This window comes from Myodes glareolus, chromosome 21 (assembly GCF_982192425.1).
Source record: "Myodes glareolus chromosome 21, mMyoGla1.1, whole genome shotgun sequence".
Classification (NCBI taxonomy): Eukaryota; Metazoa; Chordata; class Mammalia; order Rodentia; family Cricetidae; genus Myodes; species Myodes glareolus.
The window spans coordinates 43,954,926-43,977,054 of record NC_142046.1 but is presented as its reverse complement, the minus strand read 5'-3'; the positions used below and the strand labels follow the sequence as shown (position 1 = coordinate 43,977,054).

The following is a 22,129-nucleotide window of genomic DNA, read 5'->3' as shown; positions in this document are numbered from 1 at the left end:
TCTCTGGCTACTTGATATTTTGACTAAGAAACCAAAAAATGCACACTGGAGAAGAGGGCATCTTCAACAACTGGTGCTGACAAAACTGGATAGCTACATGGAGAATAATGGAAACACCCTGCACTAAATTCTTAAAGAATCAAGAACCTTAAGAACTTATATCTAAAATCTGATACATGAGAAAATAAAAAATATCTTTGAACTTATAGGCACAGAAAAATACTTTCTAAACAGGACCCCAAATGCACAAGAATTAAAGCAAACAATTGACAAATGGTGCTTCGTAAAACTAAAAAGCTTCTTTATAGAAAAGGACACCATCATTAAAATAGTCAATCTTCAAAGTGGTAAGAAGAAGAAATCTTTACCAGCTACACACCTGACAGAAAGTTACTATCTAGAATATATAAAGAACACAAAAAATTAACAGAGCATTCTTAAATGGTGCATGAAACCAAACAGAAAATTCTAAAACTATGAAATACAAGTGGATGATAAACACTTTTCAAATGTTCAATATCTTTAGCCATCAGAAAAATGCAAATAAAATTTCATCTCCGCCTCTAAGAATGGCCAACATCAAAGAGGCAAATGACAACATATACTGGCATGGATGTAGGAAAAGGTAAACACTTATTCACTGCTGGTGGGAGTATAAACTGGTACAACCATTGTTAAAATCAGTATAGAGGCTCCTCAAAATACTGGAAAAAGATTTATAACAAGTCCCAGCTATATCACTGTTGGGTATATAAACAAATGACCATATAACCTACTATAGAAATGATTGGTGCTGGAAGCACAGGCTGCAACTTCACAAAGCAGACTAAGAGGTAAGTCATCATCTATCCAGAAGGGCACCACACTCTCTAGGCCCTGGGTATGCCCACATGCCATAGCTTCTCTAGTCAGCCAGAAGGCAAGCTTTCTGCAGGTAGGCTGTTCTAACATCCCAATGCTGTAAGCTACAGTCCCACTCTGCCTCCAAACCCACCTGTGACCTTAGAGGAACTCTGAAGCACAGGTTGTGAATACACAGAGTGGAACAAGAGAGCAGAACAAGAGAACAGACCAAGAGAGTGGACCAACAGATATCATGACTCAAATGGACCAAACAGACATCTATGAAACATTTCACTGAAGCACAAAAGAATATACTATCTTCTCAGCACCTAATAGAACATTCTCTAAAACTGACCATACACTTGGTAACAGGGCAAACCTCTCAACAGATACAAAAGATAGAATTACCATCTATAACTTATCAGAACATCATGGTTTAAAGTTAGAATTCAACAACACAAAGCACAGAAAGCCTACAAACTCATGGAAATTGAACAGTGTTCAATTGACTCAACCCTGGGTCAATGATGAAATAAGAAAGAAATTAAAGACTTTGTAGATTTTAACAAAAGTGAAGGCACAACATAGCCAAACCTATGGGACACTATGAAAGCAGTGCTAAGAGGAAATTTCATAGCACTAAGTGCCTACATAAAGAAAGTGGAGAAAACTCACACTAGCGTATTAACAGCACACCTGAAAGCTCTAGAACAAAAAGAAACAGACTTACCCAGGAGGAGTAGATGACAAGATACAATCAAATTAAGGGCTGAAATCAATAAAATGTAAACAAAAAATTACAAAGAATCAATGAAACAAACAGCTGGCTCTTTGAGAAAATCAGTAAGATAAACAAACCCTTATCCAAACTAACCAAAAGGCAGAGAGAGAACATCCAAATTAACAAAATCAAAAATGAAAAGGAAGACATAACAACAGACACTGAGAAAATCCAGAGAATCATTAGGTCATTCTACAAAAACCTGTACTCCCCAAAATTGGAAAATGTAAAAGAAATGGACAATTTTCTGGATAGGTACCACATATCAAAATTAAATCAAGACCAGGTGAAAAATTTAAATAGACCTACATCCTGCAAGGAAATAGAAACAGTCATCAAAAGCCTCCCCACCCAAAAAAAAGGGACCAGGGGCAGATGGTTTCAATGAAGAATTTTACCAAAACTTCCAAAAAGAGCTAATACCTATACTCCTCAATGTGTTCCACATAATAGAAACAGAAGGAACATTGCCAAACTCTTTTTATGAGGCTACAGTTACCCTGATACCAAAACCACACAAAGACTCAACCAAGAAAGAGAATTACAGACCAATCTCCCTCATGAACACTAATGTAAAAATACTCAATAAAATATTGACAAACTGAATCCAAGAACACGTCAAAAAATCATCCACCTTCATCAAATCAGCTTTATCCCAGTGATACAGGGATGGTTCAACATATGAAAATCTATCAGTGTAATCTGCCATATAAATAAACTGAAAGAAAAAAAAACATTTGATCATCTCATTAGATGCTGAAAAAGCATTCAACAAAATCAAACATCCCTTCGTGATATAGGTCTTAGAGGAATCATGGATGCAAGGAACATATCTAGACAGAATAAAAGCAACATATAGCAAGTTGACAGCCAACATCAACTTAAATAGAAATGAATAAACAATTCCACTAAAATCAGGAACATGACAAGGTTGCTCACTCTCTCCAAATCTATTCAACATAGTTCTTGAAGTTCTAGCTAGAGCAATAAGAAAACAAAAGGAGATCAAGTGGATATGAATTGGAAAGGAAGAAGTCAAACTCTTGCTATTTGCAGATGATATGATAGTACACATAAGTGACCAAAAATTTGACCAGGGAACTTCTGCAGATGATTAAAACCTTCAGTGATGTGACAGAATACAAGGTCAACTCAAAGAAATCAGTAGCCCTCCTATATGCAAATGGTAAATAAGCTGAGAAAGAAATATCACTCTATACAATAACTACAAATAACATAAAATATCTTGGGATAACACTAAACAAAGAAGAGAAAGACCTGTTCACCAAGAACGTTTTAAGTCTTTGAAGAAAGAAATTAAAGAAGATGTCAGAAAAATGAAAAGATCTCCCAAGCTCTTGGATAGGTAGGATCAACACAATAAAAATGGCAATCGTACCAAAAGAAATGTATAGATTCAATGCAATCCCCATCGAAATCCCAACACAATTCTTCACAGACTTTGAGAGAACAATGTTCAACTGCATAAAGAAAAAATAAAAGGCCCAGGATAGTCAAAGCAATTCTGTACCATAAACTTCGAGAGGCATCACCATCCCTGACATCAAGCTCTATTATAGAGCTACAGTAATGAAAACAGCGTGGTATTGGCATAAAAACAAGTTGAGCAATGGAATCAAACCGAAGATCCAGATAATAATCCACATACCTATAAACTCCTGATTTTTGACAAAGAAGTTAAAATTATATAATGGAAAAAAGAAAGTATCTTCAACAAATGGTGCTGGCATAACTGGGTGTCAACATGTAGAAGTAAGTAGATAGATCCATATCTATCCCCATGCACAAAACTCAAGTCCAAATGGATTAAAGACCTCAATATAAATCTGACCACACTGAACGTAATAGAAGAGAGAGTGGGAAGTAGTCTTCAATTTATGGGCACAAGAGACCACTTCCTAAATATAACACCAGTGGCAAAGAAACTGACAGCAACAATAAATAAATGGAACTTCCTGACACTGAGAAGCTTCTGTAAAGCAAAGACACAGTCAATAAGAAAAGGACAGTCTTCTGAGTGGGAAAAGATTTTCACCAGCCTCACATCAGACAGAGAAATAACTTCCAAAATATATAAAGAACTCAAGAAATTAGACATCAAAATACTAAATAATCCAATTAAAAACTAGTACCAAACTAAACAGAGAATTCTCAACAGAAGAATCTCAAATGGCCTGAAAGACACTTAAGGAAATATTCAACATCCTTAGCTATAAGGGAAAAGCAAATCAAAATGACTCCTAGATACCATCTTAGGATTATCAAAATGGCTAAGATAAAAAACACCAACGATAGCTTTTGCTGGAGAGTAACAGGAATACTCCTCCATTGCTCCTCCAACGCAAAGTTAGTTGTACCACAACTCTGGAAATCAATATGTCGGTTTCTCAGAAAACTGGGAATCAACCTACCTCAAGATCCAGCAATACCACTCTTGGCCATATACTTAAAGGATGCCCAATCATACTACAAGCACATTTGTTTAACTGTATTTATAGCAGCATTATTTGTAATAGTCAGAACCTGGGAACGATCTAAATGTCCCTCAACTGAAGAATAGATAAGGAAAATGTGGTACATTTACACAATGGAGTACTACTCAAGCAAAAAAAAATGACATCTAGAAATTTTCATGCAAATAGATAGAACTGGGGGGGCATCCTGAGTGAGTTAACCCAGACCCAGAAAGATGAGCATGGAATGTACTAATTATAAGTGGATATTAGCTGTAAAGCAAAGGATAACTGAGCCTATAGTCCTCAGCCCCAGAGAAACTAAGTAACAAGGAGAGCACTTATAAAAACCATGTATAGATACACCCTGGGAAGGAGAAATAGAAAAGATCTCCTTACAAAATTGGGAGTATGGGGTTAGGGGGAGGAAGGAGGGGAGAAAGGAAGGGGGAGGAGAACTTGAGAAAACGGAATGGTCGAAATGGGGGAAGGACAGAGACAGAGAGCAAAGAAAGAGATATCTTGATTGAGGCAGCCATCATGGTGCTAGCAAGAAATCTGGCACTAGAGAAATTCCCAGGAATCCACAAGGATGGCCCCAGCTAAGACCCTAAGCAATAGAGGAGAGGGTTCTGAACTGGCCCTGCTCTCTAGTCGGATTGATGACTATCTTAAATGTCATAGGGTGTCTGAACTGGCCTTGCCCTCTAGTCAGATAGAGGACTATCTTAAATGTCACAGATCCTTCGTTCAGCAACTGATGGAAGCAGAGGCAGAGATCCACAGCAGAGCACTGGGCTGAGCTCGCATAGTCTAGTTAAAGAGTGGGATGAGTAAGAATATGAGCAAAGTGTTCAAGACCATGATAGGGACACCCACTGAAACAGCTTACCTGAGCTAATGGAAACTCACCAACTCCAGCCAGGCAGGGGTACGATGTTCTCAAGTAAAGGAATATGACCCAGTGGTATAAAGGGTTAAAGGGGGTAACAGAACACAAAGGTTTAAATTGGGGTAGATGATTGATAGGAGTAAGGAAAAGGAGAAAATATAGGGGGGATAACTAACACTAAAGGCCTTTTGAAAAAGTCATATTAAAACTACCAAATCTTCCTAAAATATATACACATACATGTATAAAAAGGGGAGAGGTGAATGGAGTTACACTATAATAAAAGGAAAGTACCCCAACGAGACACCTAATAGAAATAATAACCATAGTACTATAATAGTTTCCCTTTTTATGAGTTGTTGACCAATGGGGTCACATAGATGTCCCCCAAAGCATTACAGGCCATTGCCAATACTCTTGTCTATCCTCTAGAATTTGATAGTAAAAGCCTATTGTTGAAGATGTCGCATATTGTACTCACACAATATGGAAACATCTACCTGGTAGTAGCCTGGAAGCTTCATTCCTACTGTACAGCTTTTATGCAACAGGTAGGTGAAATGCAGACTACAGAGGTGAAGAGTAACCCTCATTCTCACCCTGCTGCTATCCTTGAAAGTAATAGCTCATCTTAAAGGTCTGACTACTTGTGGAATAGAGGTACGGATGCTATGGCTATGACCCTATGACACACAACTTTATGATTGGATCTAAGGCCTGCTCCTTGAGATGGAGCCAAACTTGACAAAGACCAAGAATCTGTGTCTAGCATGGTCATAACCCTGTGGAAGAATCCAATTATTCTGTTAAATATAGATAGTATTTTAAAAATCCTAATGAACTTATTGCTGTTTCTATAGATCAGTGCATCACTCAACTCTCATCAAAGAAGCTTCTCCTTGCATAGATGGCATCTAACACAGAGACACCTAAACTGGACAACATGCAAAGAGGTAGAGACTATGAAAGGCTCACCCTCAGAGGTGAAATACGTATTATATACCACTCCCACCCTAGACTTAGTGATCTTTATGGGAGACTTGGCAGAAAGACAGTGAGAGCCAGAGATAGTAGATAACCAAAGAAACTGTTTTCTGAACACAATATGGCAATTGCACATATAAATTCAGCGATTATGACAGCATGTAAAACCCTTGTGCAATCTAGAAAAAAACCAAAGTATAAAGGGGTGATGGTAGGCACAAAGTCCTACCACTTCGCTTTTATATCAAGCTTTCTGTCCTCAAGTTAATCTTGTATACCTAATCCAATGAGACCATTTAATCTCTTTGGAGGAAAACCAGTCTTTTCACTGAATCAGAAAAAGAGCTCTCTGGCTGTCTGAAGTGACTGAATAAGATGATCTAGAGTTGCGATTAACTTTTAAACCAATAGATACTATTTACTTTGACAGCCTAATCCTTGGGGATACCCCATAGTTTTCTTTTATGTGTGTGTGTGTGTGTGTGTGTGTGTGTGTGTGTGTGTGTGTGTGTATCAGAATGGTTCATTATATAGTGGATTGTTCTCAGCATTGGTATTGACAGACTACAATTCTGTTTCCTTAGTAGATCAGTGCACTTAGCATTTTCCTTCTGTGTCTGTTAAAATATTCTGTACCTTTTTTTTTTTTCATTTCCTATTCTCCCTTCTCCCCTACTCATTTATACTTTGGTAATCAAAAAGGTTTGGATGTTTTTATTTTTTTAAATACTCCTAATACTATTTTTGGAGAAAAAAACATATCAAAGAGTCTGACTACATTATGTTTAAAATATTTTTAGAGAAACACATCAGCAAAGATAATGTTTATCCTCATCATGATTACTCTATTACTAATAGTTATTCTGCTGCTGTTATTATTCACTATAATTCCTGACATATTTCTATACTCTCTAGGTCATATGCAACATTTCACTAAGTTTGGAATGTTTTCTTTTGGTTGTCCTAATATATATTTTAGAGTTCTATAATTAATAAAGCATAATGCATTTATTTGTTTATTTCTAATCATTTAACACATGTCAGAATCTGTGCTGAATTAAAAGACACAATTACAATCAAAGATTTAATAGTTGAAGGGAGAAGATAGGTGTATTTTATTTAAATGTCAAATATGTAAACATTATACTGGAACCTGGATGAGCAATATAAATGCTCCCGTGATTAGCACAGAAAATTCTATATCAAAGTTCTCTAAAACAAAGTTCTTTTATCCAAATATTTACCACAGTGGCATGAGTATTCGCAGCATTAAATGACCCCTCTAGATTGTCCTTGGTTAGGAAATGTCAAACACAAAGTCAAAACTAAATCAGATTACCTACCAATAACACAGTCACATTGGGGACAAGCAGGAGGTCTCTTAGGATATGAAATCTGGGACTTCTGAGTGCTTGTGGGGAGACTGAGTAATGCTCTCATATGCAATTTTGATAGAGAATTTTATTAAAATCCCTCATTTTGCTTCTACACCCTACTGTGTCAACTAACTACTAAATCTACTCAGGAATTTAATTTTCATTCCCAAAGTCTCAAAAGAGCTGAGTTCTTAAAACGACTTCAAAATGCAAGAGCTGCTCTTCTGTTCCTTATTTTATTTTTACCCAGGAATGAGGAGATCAGGAGAAAATATTATGTTCTTAGCTTGAAAATCATACTGTAATGCTCAGACTCTATGCTCTAGGGTTCTAACAAACCTTGCCTGTGATGATCTAATTTACTCTAATTTACTCCAATTTACTCCTAAAGCTGAACTGGGCTTTTATGATTAATCAAGTATATCATATTCTTTATGCTTCATCCTGTGCATCTCTCTTTTGGGGACACTCTACTTCTTCCACATCTACATATACACATATAGATTCAAACAGAGATTCATGAGAGAGAACATTCAGCATTTATCTTTCAGTCTGGCTCTTTTCGCATAATATGATTATCTCTAGCTCCTTCCATTTTCTTTCAAATGGCCTGATTTTGCTCTTTATGGACAAGAAATCATATTTATATATATATCAGATTTTACTTGTCAAAATCTTCTGTTAACAAACATATAAACTAATTCCATCCATGATATCCATACATAAAAATGCCGTGTTGAAACTCATAATCATGTACAATGAATATATTCTAGTAATATAAACAAAATCAACTTGTCAAATACCAAAAAGAATATTAATAATTTGCACACTACATGCCACAAACGATTACAAGTATTCTATGTATCTTAACTCATTTAATAGTTAGAATACTTTGAAGTACATACCATCACTATCCCTTGGTTATGAATAAAGAAAGAATGACGATCATGCAGCTGATAACAATGTAGCTAAGCTTAAACAGAAAGGCTATGGCTGACTTGATACTTAACCACAATACATACAGTCTCTTACATTACCCCAGTTATTACAAGCCAGAGTCAATTTGTAGCTCAGCCCTGTATTTCTAATTGAAGCCTTTAATACAAGATACCAAGCACTTTGGAGGAACTTCTGGGCAAATTGCCCAGTCTGGGACTGGAAAATAGGGGATTTGCATCTGTTCTACCCACCTCTCCGCTATTTTCAGCCCGCATGCTGATATAAAACAGAAGAGAGTAACACCGACTGTCCAACAGCCAGAAGCTAACACCTGTTTCCATTACAGTTTCTCCAGTCCCCTTCCTCAGAGCCTGAGGTGACCGACCACTCTCCAGCACTTTTCAGCAGATCTTGGCTTTTCCAGCCAAGTGAGGCAGTGGACAATTATGATCCTAGCAATTGGGAGACTGAGTCAAAAGAGTAACAAATTTCCAGTTATTCTAGCTACACAGAAAGTCTGGCAGATCTGTACTATACAGGGAGATCTTGTCTCAAAATTTTAAAGTTCTTAGAATTTTCAGTCTGAGGTGTACAGATAGATACTTTTTGTTCCAAGTATAGCTCAAATTGTCTAGTTTCTCCCATACTTGCTACTCTTTACCACAAATGTTTAACCCTAAGAAGAAAAATTCCTTTCCATAATACACATACTTACTAAATTATTCATACCTCCCCTAGAATTATAGCCACAGCCCTATTTTAAAGATGAGTCTCACAGTTTCTGTCATAGCTTCTTGCCAGGGACTAGGTTGAACTCAGTTCTTAAATTAAGCTCATGCTGACTTATAAATCTCGAACTAATTTTTTTTTGAGACAGCGTTTTTCTATATAATTCGATTGGGCCTTGAATTCTCAATATTCTTGTCTATCAGTAAAACTGCACCATGCACAATGATTAATCTAACACTAAATATACCTTTGATTTCTCTAATATAATGACAAGTACATGGGAGGAAAGAATAGCAATATGTAACTCACACTAGAGTTCACCAATTTACAGATAAAGTTAAAATTAATTGTAACAAACCAGTTTTAAGATTCAATCCAAAATATCTGAGTTAATGTGTATTCATTTTCTCATTCATGCCTTGAAAACAATACTTTTTTCTTTTCTGTATTTCACAGAACACTAAATACAATATCCTACAAATGAGGAGCTTTCTTATGTTATTCCATGAAAAAATTAACAAAACAATTATTTATGAATAGTTTAATCTTTAGAGACCTTTATGATGTATAATGACATGCATTTTAAATTAGTGCAGATACAGGTAATCTTGGTAAAGAAAGATCTCTTGTTCCTGGGAAGATTTATAAGGAACTCCACTGTTCGAAGTTCGAAATCATCTTGCTGAAGAGGAAGAATGGAAGGCATTCCAATTAAATGTGCTGCATTCTGCATCCCAATTAAATGTCTGCATTTTACTTTTCAGTGCAATGAATTTTGACACAGTAACGGAGAAATTTTCCTGATTTGTAGAAGGAATGGCAATTTAGAGACAATTTTTATATAATAAAATTAATGATATTTAAGTATCACTAAAAGAATATAACCAAATACTTTATGATTGGTTCTTCTTAAAGGTCGTAAATACAGTGAAATATTAGCAAAATTCTGTTGAAACCAAGGCCTAGAGGAATCCTGAAGCTATGCCAAGAAACAGAACGTACTCCTATTGAGTAATACATGCAAATGCTGGAAATAAATTCTAACAGATTAAACAGGTTTTGTAGCATCTAAAAGGTATACGCAAATCATTCTAAAAATTAATCAAGCTTAAGAATATGGCAATCTTCCCAACTAATAAGAATGTAAGCTGCTAAGTAGCCAGAATAACATATAAATTATATCCAATGTCAGTAGGAAGAATTTTTAAATGTGTTTTTAATTAAAAAGAATAAAATCAGCTTTAACTGAATTTATTCACTGTTTCAGACTTTTTCCAATGTATTCATTTTTAATACTACATTTTTCACCCTCATGAGGTTAAGTAAATAATAGCCTTGCTACAGGATTGTGAGGTCAACACTGTTCTCTTGAGAAATTTTTAACATTCATATTCTTTCGGTAACAAATTTAACATATTTGATAGTTCCCTAAAACTTATTCAGAAATGGATAACAATATAAACAAATTAAATATAGCTCTTTAAAAATCTGAGTGTTAGGCATATTAATCTGTTGAGAATACAATTCTGAGGAAAGCCTAACTAAATGAATTTTAACTTGAGAGGTTAGATATAGATACAGGTATAGATGTAGATAGAGATGCACAAATAGCAGAGTTTCAACACAAGGTAAATTCATAAATTCTATGTTCTAAGGCTTTTCTACAACTTACAGCTAATGAGTTTAATGGAGTAAATTGAAAATGAAAGTAAGGAAACACTGAATCTCTCTGGGTCAAAAACTCTTCAAGATGCTTAGAAGCCACAAGCCTCCATTATGTAAAACAAATTCACAGTCAGCTTTCAGATGTGGTTAATGCCTTAGCAGAGATGTACATTAAAATCTCCACGAGTATCACCAGATCTAGGAAATGATTAAAAATGGATTTTAGATAGTCCAGAGAATAACTAAATCTCATGAATTAGCTTACAGCCTGTATAAACGTTCTTCAGCTCAGTGAACTCCATTGCTTTTTGCCTCACTACTATCAATGCTAACAGTATTGATTACTGTGGTTAAATCCCAGATAACAACCATTTTGCAATACATCAGTATTTATAGGCAGATGGTTATGATTACCAGTTGATTCATTTATGTTATTTTTATCATTTCAAGTAAAATACACAGCCTGAATATAATCAGGATTAATCTAGAAAAAAACTTGAAAGAGCCATAAAGCCTATTCCTAATCACATAAAGTATATTCTCCTTTACTCCTCATCTTTATCCCAAAAAGACTAAAGCAAAACAAAGTCAAACACACGTGCAAACACTTCTTAATTCATATTTTATCCATTATTACAATCATTACCTATTCAAATTTCCAAATGAAAAATGAGTCAATAAGCAATTGTGTTGATTAACATATTCCAAATTCCTAAGATCTGGACAACCTTGCATATGAATAATAGCGTTGCAATTCACAAGACCATACCTGATGACTGAGAGACTGTAAGTGCTCACTGCTTCCAGGCTGCATGACCTTTCTATTTCCTGTCTTACAAAGGATAAGCTCGGCTATCTCTAGCTTTCAGCATTTCCAAGGTTAGTGAAGAAATCAAACAGCAGATCTGTCCACCAGAATCTATTTAAACCATCGTCAAGATATCAGCTCTCACGCACTGTTCATCGTCTCCTCTGTGCAGTTCCCTACACTGCATGCTGAGAGATGCTGACACAGTGGTGCTTGCTGATGCTGTGAATGCTGTCTGAAAACACTCAGCTTACTGCTTGGAGCAATTCTGCACCATCCCAACTCAGGCACAACGTCAGGTTCCCACTTCTGCTACTACACAGATGCACATCCAGAGAGAGGTTCATTTCTTATCAGTACTTTAAAAATAAGCAACGTTTTATTTAATTAAGTATTATTCAAAGTGCCTGTTGCAAATACCATGTCAAAATGTCAACTCATAACTATTATTCAGGTTTCTCCACATATAACTAAGTTGTAGTATTATGATGTAATAAGTAAATTTGTATTCTCTTTTCAAGAAAACTTCCTTCCACAACATCAAAATTAGAAGAACCTAAAAGTGAAAAATTGCTATTCATGAAATAGTAGATAACTGTGAACAATATAAACACGTGCATGCAATTTACATTTATTCCCAGGAATCTTTAATATTTATTCTTCAGAACAACATAATCTTCTATGTTTTTGATTCTTCTCATACAGAACTAAGAATGCAAAAATCAATACAGTATCATCAAGTCATAAGACTAGATGGTTCTTTAGCAAAGAAGCCTACGTAAAAGGTATTGCATACAGTATAAGATATCATGGTACGCTATTCCTTAAGACACTAGGAAGGCCTTTGTTCACCACTGCACAGCAGTTTAGGGAACTGTATGATTGGTGAAGTACTCTGGAAATAAAGGGCTCCAGATTATAGTTGGAAGGTTTTTGCCTTCACCCTGTGATTAAATAGCATTTGTGGATAAAGAAAAAAAAAGACCAAGACCAAAATTAAATTAAGTAAATTCAATATGAGAGCACAAAATATAGACCCTTACGTTAAAATAGCCCACACATTCAGTACATGTTGAATTAATAATAATACAACACTTTATTTATATTCCTGTGAACTAAGCTACTGAAATTTCCTAATAGGTAACGTAATGCACAAAAAGTGCCTTAGAAAAACATAGACTGAAAATAAATCAGTAAATTTTCCTTGTCCTACTCATATTTGATGGGATATCTTCCAAAAATTTATCCATGCAAATATATACACACATATAATCATGCAAACCAGTCAAAATGACTCTAAATAAATTTATCATTTCAGAGGCAGAGGAGAAAAAGGTTCGAAGATGGGTGGGAAATCTATTATGGTGAGATCTGAAGGTGTCAGGGTGGATGTGATCAAGATACATTGCATACACATGTGAAATTGTCAAAGAATTAGATAAATTTAAAACACTATTTAAGAAAAAGAAATCTGGGACCAGTGAGAAAGTTCAATGGGTAAAGGCATTTGCTGCCAAGTCTACCGACATGAGTTTAATCCCCAGGGCCCATAAAGTGGGAAGAGAGAAACCCAGCAACTAGTCCTCTGACCTTCACATCCATGCCATGGTATATGCTCCCTCCCAACACACAAAATAAAATGGGAACACATAAGGAGACAAACAGGCAGACATTATGCAGGGAGTGAGAAACTTAGGAACACGCAGCCTGAAATGGGACGTCCCCATCAGATCCCTCTCCTTAGGCCTGAGAGAGGCCTGCAGAAGATGAGCCAGAAAGAGTGTAAGAGAGGACACCCAAAAAACAAGGCCCTCCAAACCCACCTGGTCTAAGGTCAGATGAACTCACAGAAACTGAAACAGCACCAGGCTGCACCAGGCCTTTACACAGATATTAAAGTTTCCAGTTTAGTGTTTTTCTGAAATTCCTAGGGTTGGAATGTGTGAATCTCTAATTCTTTGCCTCCTCTTGGTCTCTTTTCCTTCTTTTTGCTTTGACCAATACCGATGTGCTAGTTTTTGTTTTGACTATATTGTATTATATTATATTATAATATTTTATTTATTATTATTTCTTAGATGTCTGGTTTCTAATGAAAGACCAAAAAGGTGTGTATCTGGATGGAAGAGGAGGAGAGGAGAGGAGGCACTGGGAGGGTAGAGGGAAGGGAAAACATAATCAGAAGATATGTAGAAAAAAATCTGTTTTCAATTAAAGTAAAGAAATAAAAACTTTAAAAAGTAATTTTAAAAAAGTAGTGGACTTTAGATGTTGCTGCTATTACTATTTATGGATTGATTAGAGAGTCTTAATTCACCTTTCAATCCATACCCCCCTCCTGAAAGAGGAAGCAATTTGGCTGTTTAGTAGCCTGATGCACACCTTTCCTTTAGGAAATTACTATTTTCAGATGAACACATTTAGACATGGACTTGATAGTTTGTCTGTACACCTAAAAAAATTACAAGCACCCAAATATTGTTTACATAGGCAGTATTTATCCTCATAATCAAATATACATTCATCTTTTGACACTTATCTTCTTAATAAAGCCTTCCTATACCATCTCCCTTTTAAGTTCATCCCTAACATGTAGAAAATCGTGAACATTTGTATGCATCAGATACTAAATATATGCTGAGACCTTGATCACCAGCAAGAGATGACTTCACAGAAATGGAGATAGTTAAATAAGACAAATGGAGATGGCATATGGGCTTCCTTTGTTTTGATGGCAAATTTAAAGAGAGATATGGAGCAATGGCAAGTTATCCTTCCTAATCTGGGGATCAGAAAGGGTCTCTCCAATGAGTACTATTAAAGGCTAGATGATTCTAAGAAGTCATATTTGAGAAGCAGTAAATACAATATGGCTTAGACTTTAAAGTGCAAAGTCAATGACCTAGCATGGGAAGCCTTGGGATCCCTAGAAAAGGTTTGGACTTTGGTCTTAGGTGAATAAAATCCACCAGTGTACCCAGTCATGTAGTTTTAGATTATCCAAGCTCCACTATAGACAAATAATTGAGTAAAATAAAACTGGAAAAAGACAGAAAAGTTAGTAGGATGTTATTTATTATTACATAATGATGGTGTAGACAAAGAGGCAACAGACATACAGGTAAAAGACTCTAGTTGCATGGTCTAGTTGATAGAAATAGAATTGAGAAAGTGATATGGGAAATGAGGGCAAGAGAAATGTCAAGGTGTAATCCAAATCTCCTACGTTATTGTATCTCTTGTTTTATAATCAATGTACTTTCCTCTCATTCTCCGGGGTTACTATTTTCATTTATATATGTCTCTTTTTTATATCTTAACTGCCACATTCAAGAGTATATGGGTAATAAAAACTGGACTTGATTTTAAGAGTGGGAAAGGAAAGGGTGAATCTGGGAGGCAGTATTGGGAGGGAGAAGGTGGGTGAATGTGATCAAAAAGCATTGTACAGAGACCCACAGCCAAAACAGGCAGAGCTCGGGGAACCCCACAGAAGATGGGGAGGATGGAATGCAAGAGATAGGGGTTGAGGACACCATAAAAACATGGTGCACAGAATCAACGAAGCATGGCTCACAGGGGCTCACAGAGACTGAAGCAGCACTCACGGAGGCTGCATGGGTCTGCTTTAGTCATTTAGCTTGGTTTTTTGTGGAACTCCTGACACTGAGGGTTGGGGTATGTCTGCCTCTTCTGCCTACTTTTGGAACCCTTTTCATCGTACTAGGTTGCCTCATCCAGCTTTGATAGGACGGTTTGTTCCCAGTCTTCACGCATCCTGTGATGCTGAGTTCAGCTGATAACCCTGGGAGGACTGATCGTTTCTGAAGGAAAATACTGAATCTGGTAGAGAAGGACATGGGGGGGGAGTGCATTGGGAGAGTGGGGAGGGGGGAGACTATGATTGGGATATATTGCATAAGATAGAAATAAATTTAAAAAAAGCAAACCCAATATAAGTGACAAAAAAATTAAATGGAAGTCTTGAGGAGGAATATTTGGCTTAAAATCCTTGTGTCTTCCTTAAATTGCATAATTGAATAAAGTTATTAAATGAATATATTGGAAATAAGCACATCCATCAACTTTTATTATTCTCTTGAAGAAAAATGAAATAAATATATATTATTAAATTTTCCTTAGTAATTTCCTGACAACATACTTGATATTTTCTATAATATTAAAACCTGGAGACATACCTCCTAATCTGTTATCTAATAATAAAACATTTTAAATCAAAAATCATTTATTTGTTGTGGAGGCCCAAAAATGTGAGCCTATTTCTACCTTGTCTGTTGGTCAGAGTCCAGAGGTTGTTGACTATTGCTAACAACAACCAGGGCTACACAACCTGACCCAGGATGTGGTTTCTTGGTTCTTTACATTAAGATGGCCCATGCAGGTAGATCCATTCCAACCTGACAGATGCTCAGGATATGCAAGCATACTTCTGCTCCTTCTTTTGTAATAGGAGGTTACCTGGAGAGTGACTGCTTTCAGGATACTTGGTCTAGTGTGGGTCCACTACCTAAACAACAGAATGCTCATGACTTGATGATTCAAAGTGTTGAAGCAATGAACTGAGTAGTCCTTTGAATCATGTTAAAGAAGACTTTTGGTGCCTTCTTCCTCCTCTTGTATTGGGGTATAAAAGCATATGGAAAACTAAACATGGATGTTGTCAGTATTAACTGAAACTCTCTTCTGATACTATGCTGTTTTCTATTTTATTATTTTTATTCGTGTCTTTATCCTCTTTAATATTTTTCTAATCCCCACACCCTACCCTGGCAGGAGGTATTTTTGTTGAGGCTTGTCCCCTACAACTTGTTGTCCATTTTTAGATCCATATAATAGTAAGTTAACATGACTAACCAACTAAACTCTAAGAAAGCTGGGGCCTTGAGGTCTAGATCAGGGATTAGGATCATCATTGTGCTTCTAGAGGACTTGAGTTCAGTCCTCAGCACCAACATCAACAGCTCCTAGGAATCCAGTGCCCTCTTTGATTTTATAGGTACACTCACACATGTGCACATATGCATATGCACATAAATGAATAAAAATAAGCCTTAAAATGAAGTACATCTCTGTTATTTTGTCTTCTTTTTTTTTTCAAAGCTGCAGACCGAACCCAGGGCTTTGAGGTTCCTAAGCAAGTGCTTTATAACTGAGCTAAATCCCAAATCCCTAAAAATTAAATATATCTTTATGCCACTATAGTGCTGTTAAAAATTATTTATTTATACAATATACTACTCTTAGCATTATTATTGCAGTACAGTTATCATAGAAAAGCAGGCTTTTCTATTTGTCTTTTTCTGACAAATATTTCATAAAAGATATGAAGAGTAGACAAAGCATTGCAGAAGAGAAAAGCAAGAGTTGATTTAGTTCTTAGTTCTGATACAACAAATTAGAATGGGTGCTATGTAATGGAAGAAGTATATATCACACACTTCTGGAGCTAAGAAATCCAAGATCAGGTGGGCAGTTGGTTCAGTGTCTAGTGAAGGTTTTCTTCTCTCTAAAACTTTATATGAAAAAATGGTAACTTTCTGTGACTTTTTCCCCCCACCATCATACGGGTGGTTGGGTTCTCAACAGAGGAACTTAAGGGAGGTAATGAACATTGAGACTCTAGCAAGGTAAGGAGTACAAATTGAAGGTGACATTGATTTATTGATCTGTCAAACAAAAGACAACCCAAATACTAAAAGTTGAGCATCCTTAGAAGAGCAAACCTTTTAGAACTACCAAATTTTTGTTATTTTATTTCTGTTACCAGGAATTCTAACCTCTCATTTTACACATGAAGTAATTAAAATGTAGAGAAATTGAGTCAGAGCCATAAATCAGAATCCTGAATCTTTAGTTTCACAGTTAAAGCCATTGCCTTGATATTTAATTTACATTTTTCCATTTCATAGTATATGTATATATCTATTATTTATTATGTGTATGAATGCATGTGCATATATACATACTATGCCCTACAAAAAGGTCAGAATACAGCTTGGATTCCAAGACTAGAAGTTCAGTCTTCAGGTTTGAGGCATCAGATACCTGTACTCACAGAAACATCTAGCTGACCCAATATACTAACATTTTTAAAAAGTACAGATCAGTCCTATCTGTCACAGTAAGATAGCAAAAAATACAAAAATTCTTTAAATTATTCTATCATGTCTAAGTTCTGATTTGAAGATTTTGTCTGATGGTTTGGATTTAAAGTATGGTCCTCTGCCCAGAACTCATGCATTGATGGTTTGGCAGCAACTGGTATCACTATTTGGATGTTTTTTGTGATTGGAGGGGAAGGTATCAAGTTCTCCTAAGGACTACTAGGAGGTCGAGGCTGATTCAGGAGTTCACTAGAGGTTTCTTTAATGGGTGTAACTGTGCTGATCCCTTCCCCATCTGTTCTTTTGCTTCTTGATATTAGCAGCTCCGGACACGTGTTTAGGGTACCGTGATGTCTCTGCTGCATTGCTTTAGATCCAAAGCCCATGGAGTTAGCTAATAGCCAATAGAGGCTGATACCTCTGAAATGAAAAGTTAGAACTAGTCTTTTCATCACAACCCATGATGTGAAAACAAAAAGGAAGACTATGTGAACTGTGTGGGAAGGAAAGGAGATCCAGCAAGCAGGACATGAAGAGAAATTGAAGAAAGTGGAAAGGCTACAAATAAAAATTAATTCTGTTGACATGTGTGTATGTAAATGTCATAATGAAATCCAATTCTTTCTATGCTAATTTAAATATATAAGTAAGTAAAATTGCTATCTCTTTACTTATTTTCTCAAGTATCTGTCACAGCGAAAAGAAAATTTGAACATTTGCATTTATGCAAAGTTCAGCACTGCATTTTTTGGGGAGAAGAAAAGGGAAAGGGTTTTTTTTTTAAAGATAACTAAGTTTAAAAATGTCCAAAGAATAATGTCATGCACCTGCTGAATATTAGAAATAAAAAACTTTTAGGTTGAGTGAGATGGTTCTGCCTGGAAACCTTAGAAGTCATACCATGTAGGAAGGAGAAAATTTATTCCAAAAAGTTGACCTCTGACCTCCACAACTATGCCATGGCATGCTCATTCACACACATGAACGAATACATACATACACACACAATAATAAATTTAAATGAATCAAACAGATAAGACAAAATAATATAATACAATAGATTATAAAGTATATCGTTATGGTTTAAATATGAAATGGTCCTCAAAGGCTCAAGTATGAAGGCTTGGTCCCCCAGACAGAAATGCTCAGAGGAAGAGTTTGCAGGGAATCATTGGACCACAAGAGCCCTGAACTCGTCAATAATTGAGTTCATAACTTGATAGGTGACTGTGAGGGGATATGGAAACCTATGACAAACAACCTGCATTAAGTGCCATATCTTGTTTCAGACACCTTCCTTTCTCTTTGGACTGACTGGCTACTAGAAGGCAAACAGCTTTCCTTTTATGCCCTTGTCCTCTGATGTTCTCCATCACCACATGCCAGACAAGTGGGCAGGGACCAAACGCATGTACAAGACAAATCTTTCCTCCTTTGAAGTTGTTTGTCCCATGCATTTTGCCACAGCATTAAAAATCTGATTAATAAAACATATTCAGTGAAAAACAATATATCCATTTGGGAGATATATTGGGAGAAAAACCTCAACTATGTGAAATGTACACTGAAAAAACAAACAACATATTGTAAAGTATGATCTCCTGATGTTCACTTTATAAATATAAAGCTTATAGACTTTATTATTTCTTATAAAAGAAGAAAATAATTTCTGATAATAGTTGAACAAATGCATTTGTTTCTCACATACTCTTTCCACTTAAAAGTATTCCTTAAGTTTTGGGATTTCTAATACTTCAGTTATATTTCTGCTCTAGTTTCATCATAAATAATAAAACCTACTTTTAGTTTATCTTTACTTTTACAAATTAATATTATGAGTCTTCTATACAAATTACTGTGTATACGATTGAGGTTTCCAGCTTTTTAATTGGGCTAATGTTAATGCAGACTGTTTTGACAGATCACCTCTCAAGTCAGCCTTAGTGACAGATAAAAACCATAATACAAAAAGGATTTTTTTCTTAATCTTTGTCTTAATAATCATGGTTTAGTAAAAACTGATTTTTACAAGCTAAACAAGATGAGGAACTATCTTAACTTTCTATTGTGCATGAAATATAGTTGGTTTTGAAATCAAAGGTCACCAAAAAAATGTAGTATATAACAAAAACATCTGGGAAAAAGATCTGTGAAAACATCTGTGAAGAAATTGACACTTCTTATAAAAATGATAATTATTACAATAAATAATCACTGCTACTGATGAGTCAGATGGACTAGAGCATAAATATCAGTTTGTATAAAGTGCCCGTGTCTGTAAAAATATTTCACCTGTCTCCTACATGAAATGGTAATGTTTCAATACTCTTAAAACAACAAACTGCAATAATGACTCATGTCTTTTTTAACTCAAGATTTTAATAGATTCTAATTTTTCTAATTTCAGCACCATTCTGTTAGTTCCCTTAGTAAACCTGTGTAGTGTGTCAAACCATAAAGAAAATTAAAAATCTTACAATTTTCTAGGTGATATTGCCACTACACTTGAATGACGTTTTATACTTCACAGATATACACACAGGAAAACCAATAGATCAAAAAGCTAGGAAATCAATCAAAAATTTCATATACAGAAATAACTATTACTAATATTTTATTTATAATGTGTAATTAATATTTACTAAAAATTTTATTGAATACTTCTCTACTAAAAATACATTTCTCAGGTCAGTATTTTCTATAATATAATATTTAATGGATAAATGGTATTGAATCAATGAGATACTACATTTTCACACCTTCTGTTTTGTTTCAACCTTATAAATAACAGCACAATCAGCATATATATACATATATATGTATATATATATATATATTACACTGTTTTATATATTTCCTTCTTCCCTAAAATGAATTCCCATAAAAGTATTTACCTGGTCAAAGGAAAAAAACATATTTTAAGCAATACTGGAGGGAATGTGAACATTTGGAGGCTTGAGACAAAATGATCAAATTTCCCTCCAAAACTCTTGCTATTTGTGTTCTCCAACAAATTGTTTTATTGTTTTGTCAAATTGGATTATCACATGGTATTTATGTAAAATAATAACTGCAGTGTTAAGGCAAGTAGACTTTACCTAAATTTTTAGCTAAGCAAAATAGTGCTATCTTTATTAGTGGTCAATGAACAATAAAATTTTAGGATAAATAAGCATACAGATAAATTACAATGATTGTCCCTCCTTAGTGAATGAATTCAGGATTGTCAAGCCAAACAACTTCCCTTTGAATCAAAGTTACCAAGCAACAACAAAGTAGATTGATTATAACCCAGTGAGATGGGAGGTGCATGTTTAGTCTTTATTTTTCCCCTGTGACATTTATAGAACGAAATGACCTAGAAAGAGTGAGTCATTCATTGAAACAGAAAGAAAATAGCCTTAGGAAACCTTTCAAATGTCTGTCAGACAAACCTTCTGATAAGGAACAATGTAATAAGGCTCCACAATATCATGCATATACACAAGGCTTTTAATGTGTAAATTTATTTCACAAAGCACCATTGCAGTGCTGAGAATAGAAAAGGAAATGGCTAAATTTCATAAGTTTTAAGGTTAAAACTTCATTCTTGGAATAGATTTTTCTGTTGACTTTAAATACCACTGAAACAAAGCCTTGTTCCAAAGCCTGCAGTGGACAGCTAACACCACAAGTACCAAGGAGTGTGAGAACTGCTTTTCTTTCCTTTATACATACATACCTCTCAGAACATTTAGCAAATGAGTTAAGGTTAAGAAACTAATAACAATAAGCAATAACATAGTTACAGTAAATGTTGTAATATATATTACATGAAAAGATCTCTATGTCTGAATACGTTATTAATTTTTGACCACCCATTACTGAAACATGACAAGTGAAACAACAGATAATTAAGTAATAGTATCATTTAAATTACATTGGTAGAATGTCACGTTGCTTGCTCTTTTTGAATGTGTTCTGAGAAGAGAAATGGGCCCCATGTCTCAGACTTAAGCATGGTTATACTGTATCCTGAGATCCCTTTTGGGGGGCAAGCTGGTCATTATAACAAGGAGGAAGGATCATACCAAATATCAAACAGTATTTTTAAATAGTATTTTTAAATGATAACACTGCATCCTGGAGAACAGCCCTGAGCAAAACATTTCCAACAGATTTGTTATTGTCTGTGCCTGCTGTAAAATGTCTATAGTGGCTAGACGTTCCTCAGTGGAAAGAAAGCTCTCTGCCCAAGACTGTCAATCAGGAACTACACTTGACTGTTTTAGCAGGGCAGCTCCCATCATTTCTGCTGGATGTTGCAAGTTCCTGGTCTGGTTTTATGTCCAATTGTTATCTGTTACTAATTCTTCCACTTTTGCTTTGTTACATTCTTTTTTTTCAAATATTTTTTATGGTTTATTTAACTTTATTTTATGTGCATTGGTGTGAAGGTGTCAGACCCCCTGCAACTGGATCTTCAGACAGTTGTGAGCTGCCATGTGGGTGCTGGGAATTGAACCCGGGTCCT

The 22,129-nt window shown here is 35.4% G+C and overlaps 1 protein-coding gene across 6 annotated transcripts in view; it reads right to left on the bottom strand.

Moving 5' to 3' along the window:
• Positions 1 to 22,129, bottom strand: part of Slc4a10 (solute carrier family 4 member 10) — a 231,728-nt gene that overhangs the window by 138,708 nt on the left and 70,891 nt on the right. The window contains exon 1 of one of the 6 annotated variants that reach the window (XM_085681047.2): positions 11,453 to 11,687. The exons of the other annotated variants lie outside the window; for them this stretch is intronic. Within the exon in view, the coding sequence (XP_085537173.1) occupies positions 11,453 to 11,497 (45 nt within the window). The 5' untranslated portion in view covers positions 11,498 to 11,687. Of the gene's footprint in view, positions 1 to 11,452; positions 11,688 to 22,129 lie in introns of those variants that run through there. 6 annotated transcript variants of the gene reach the window in all.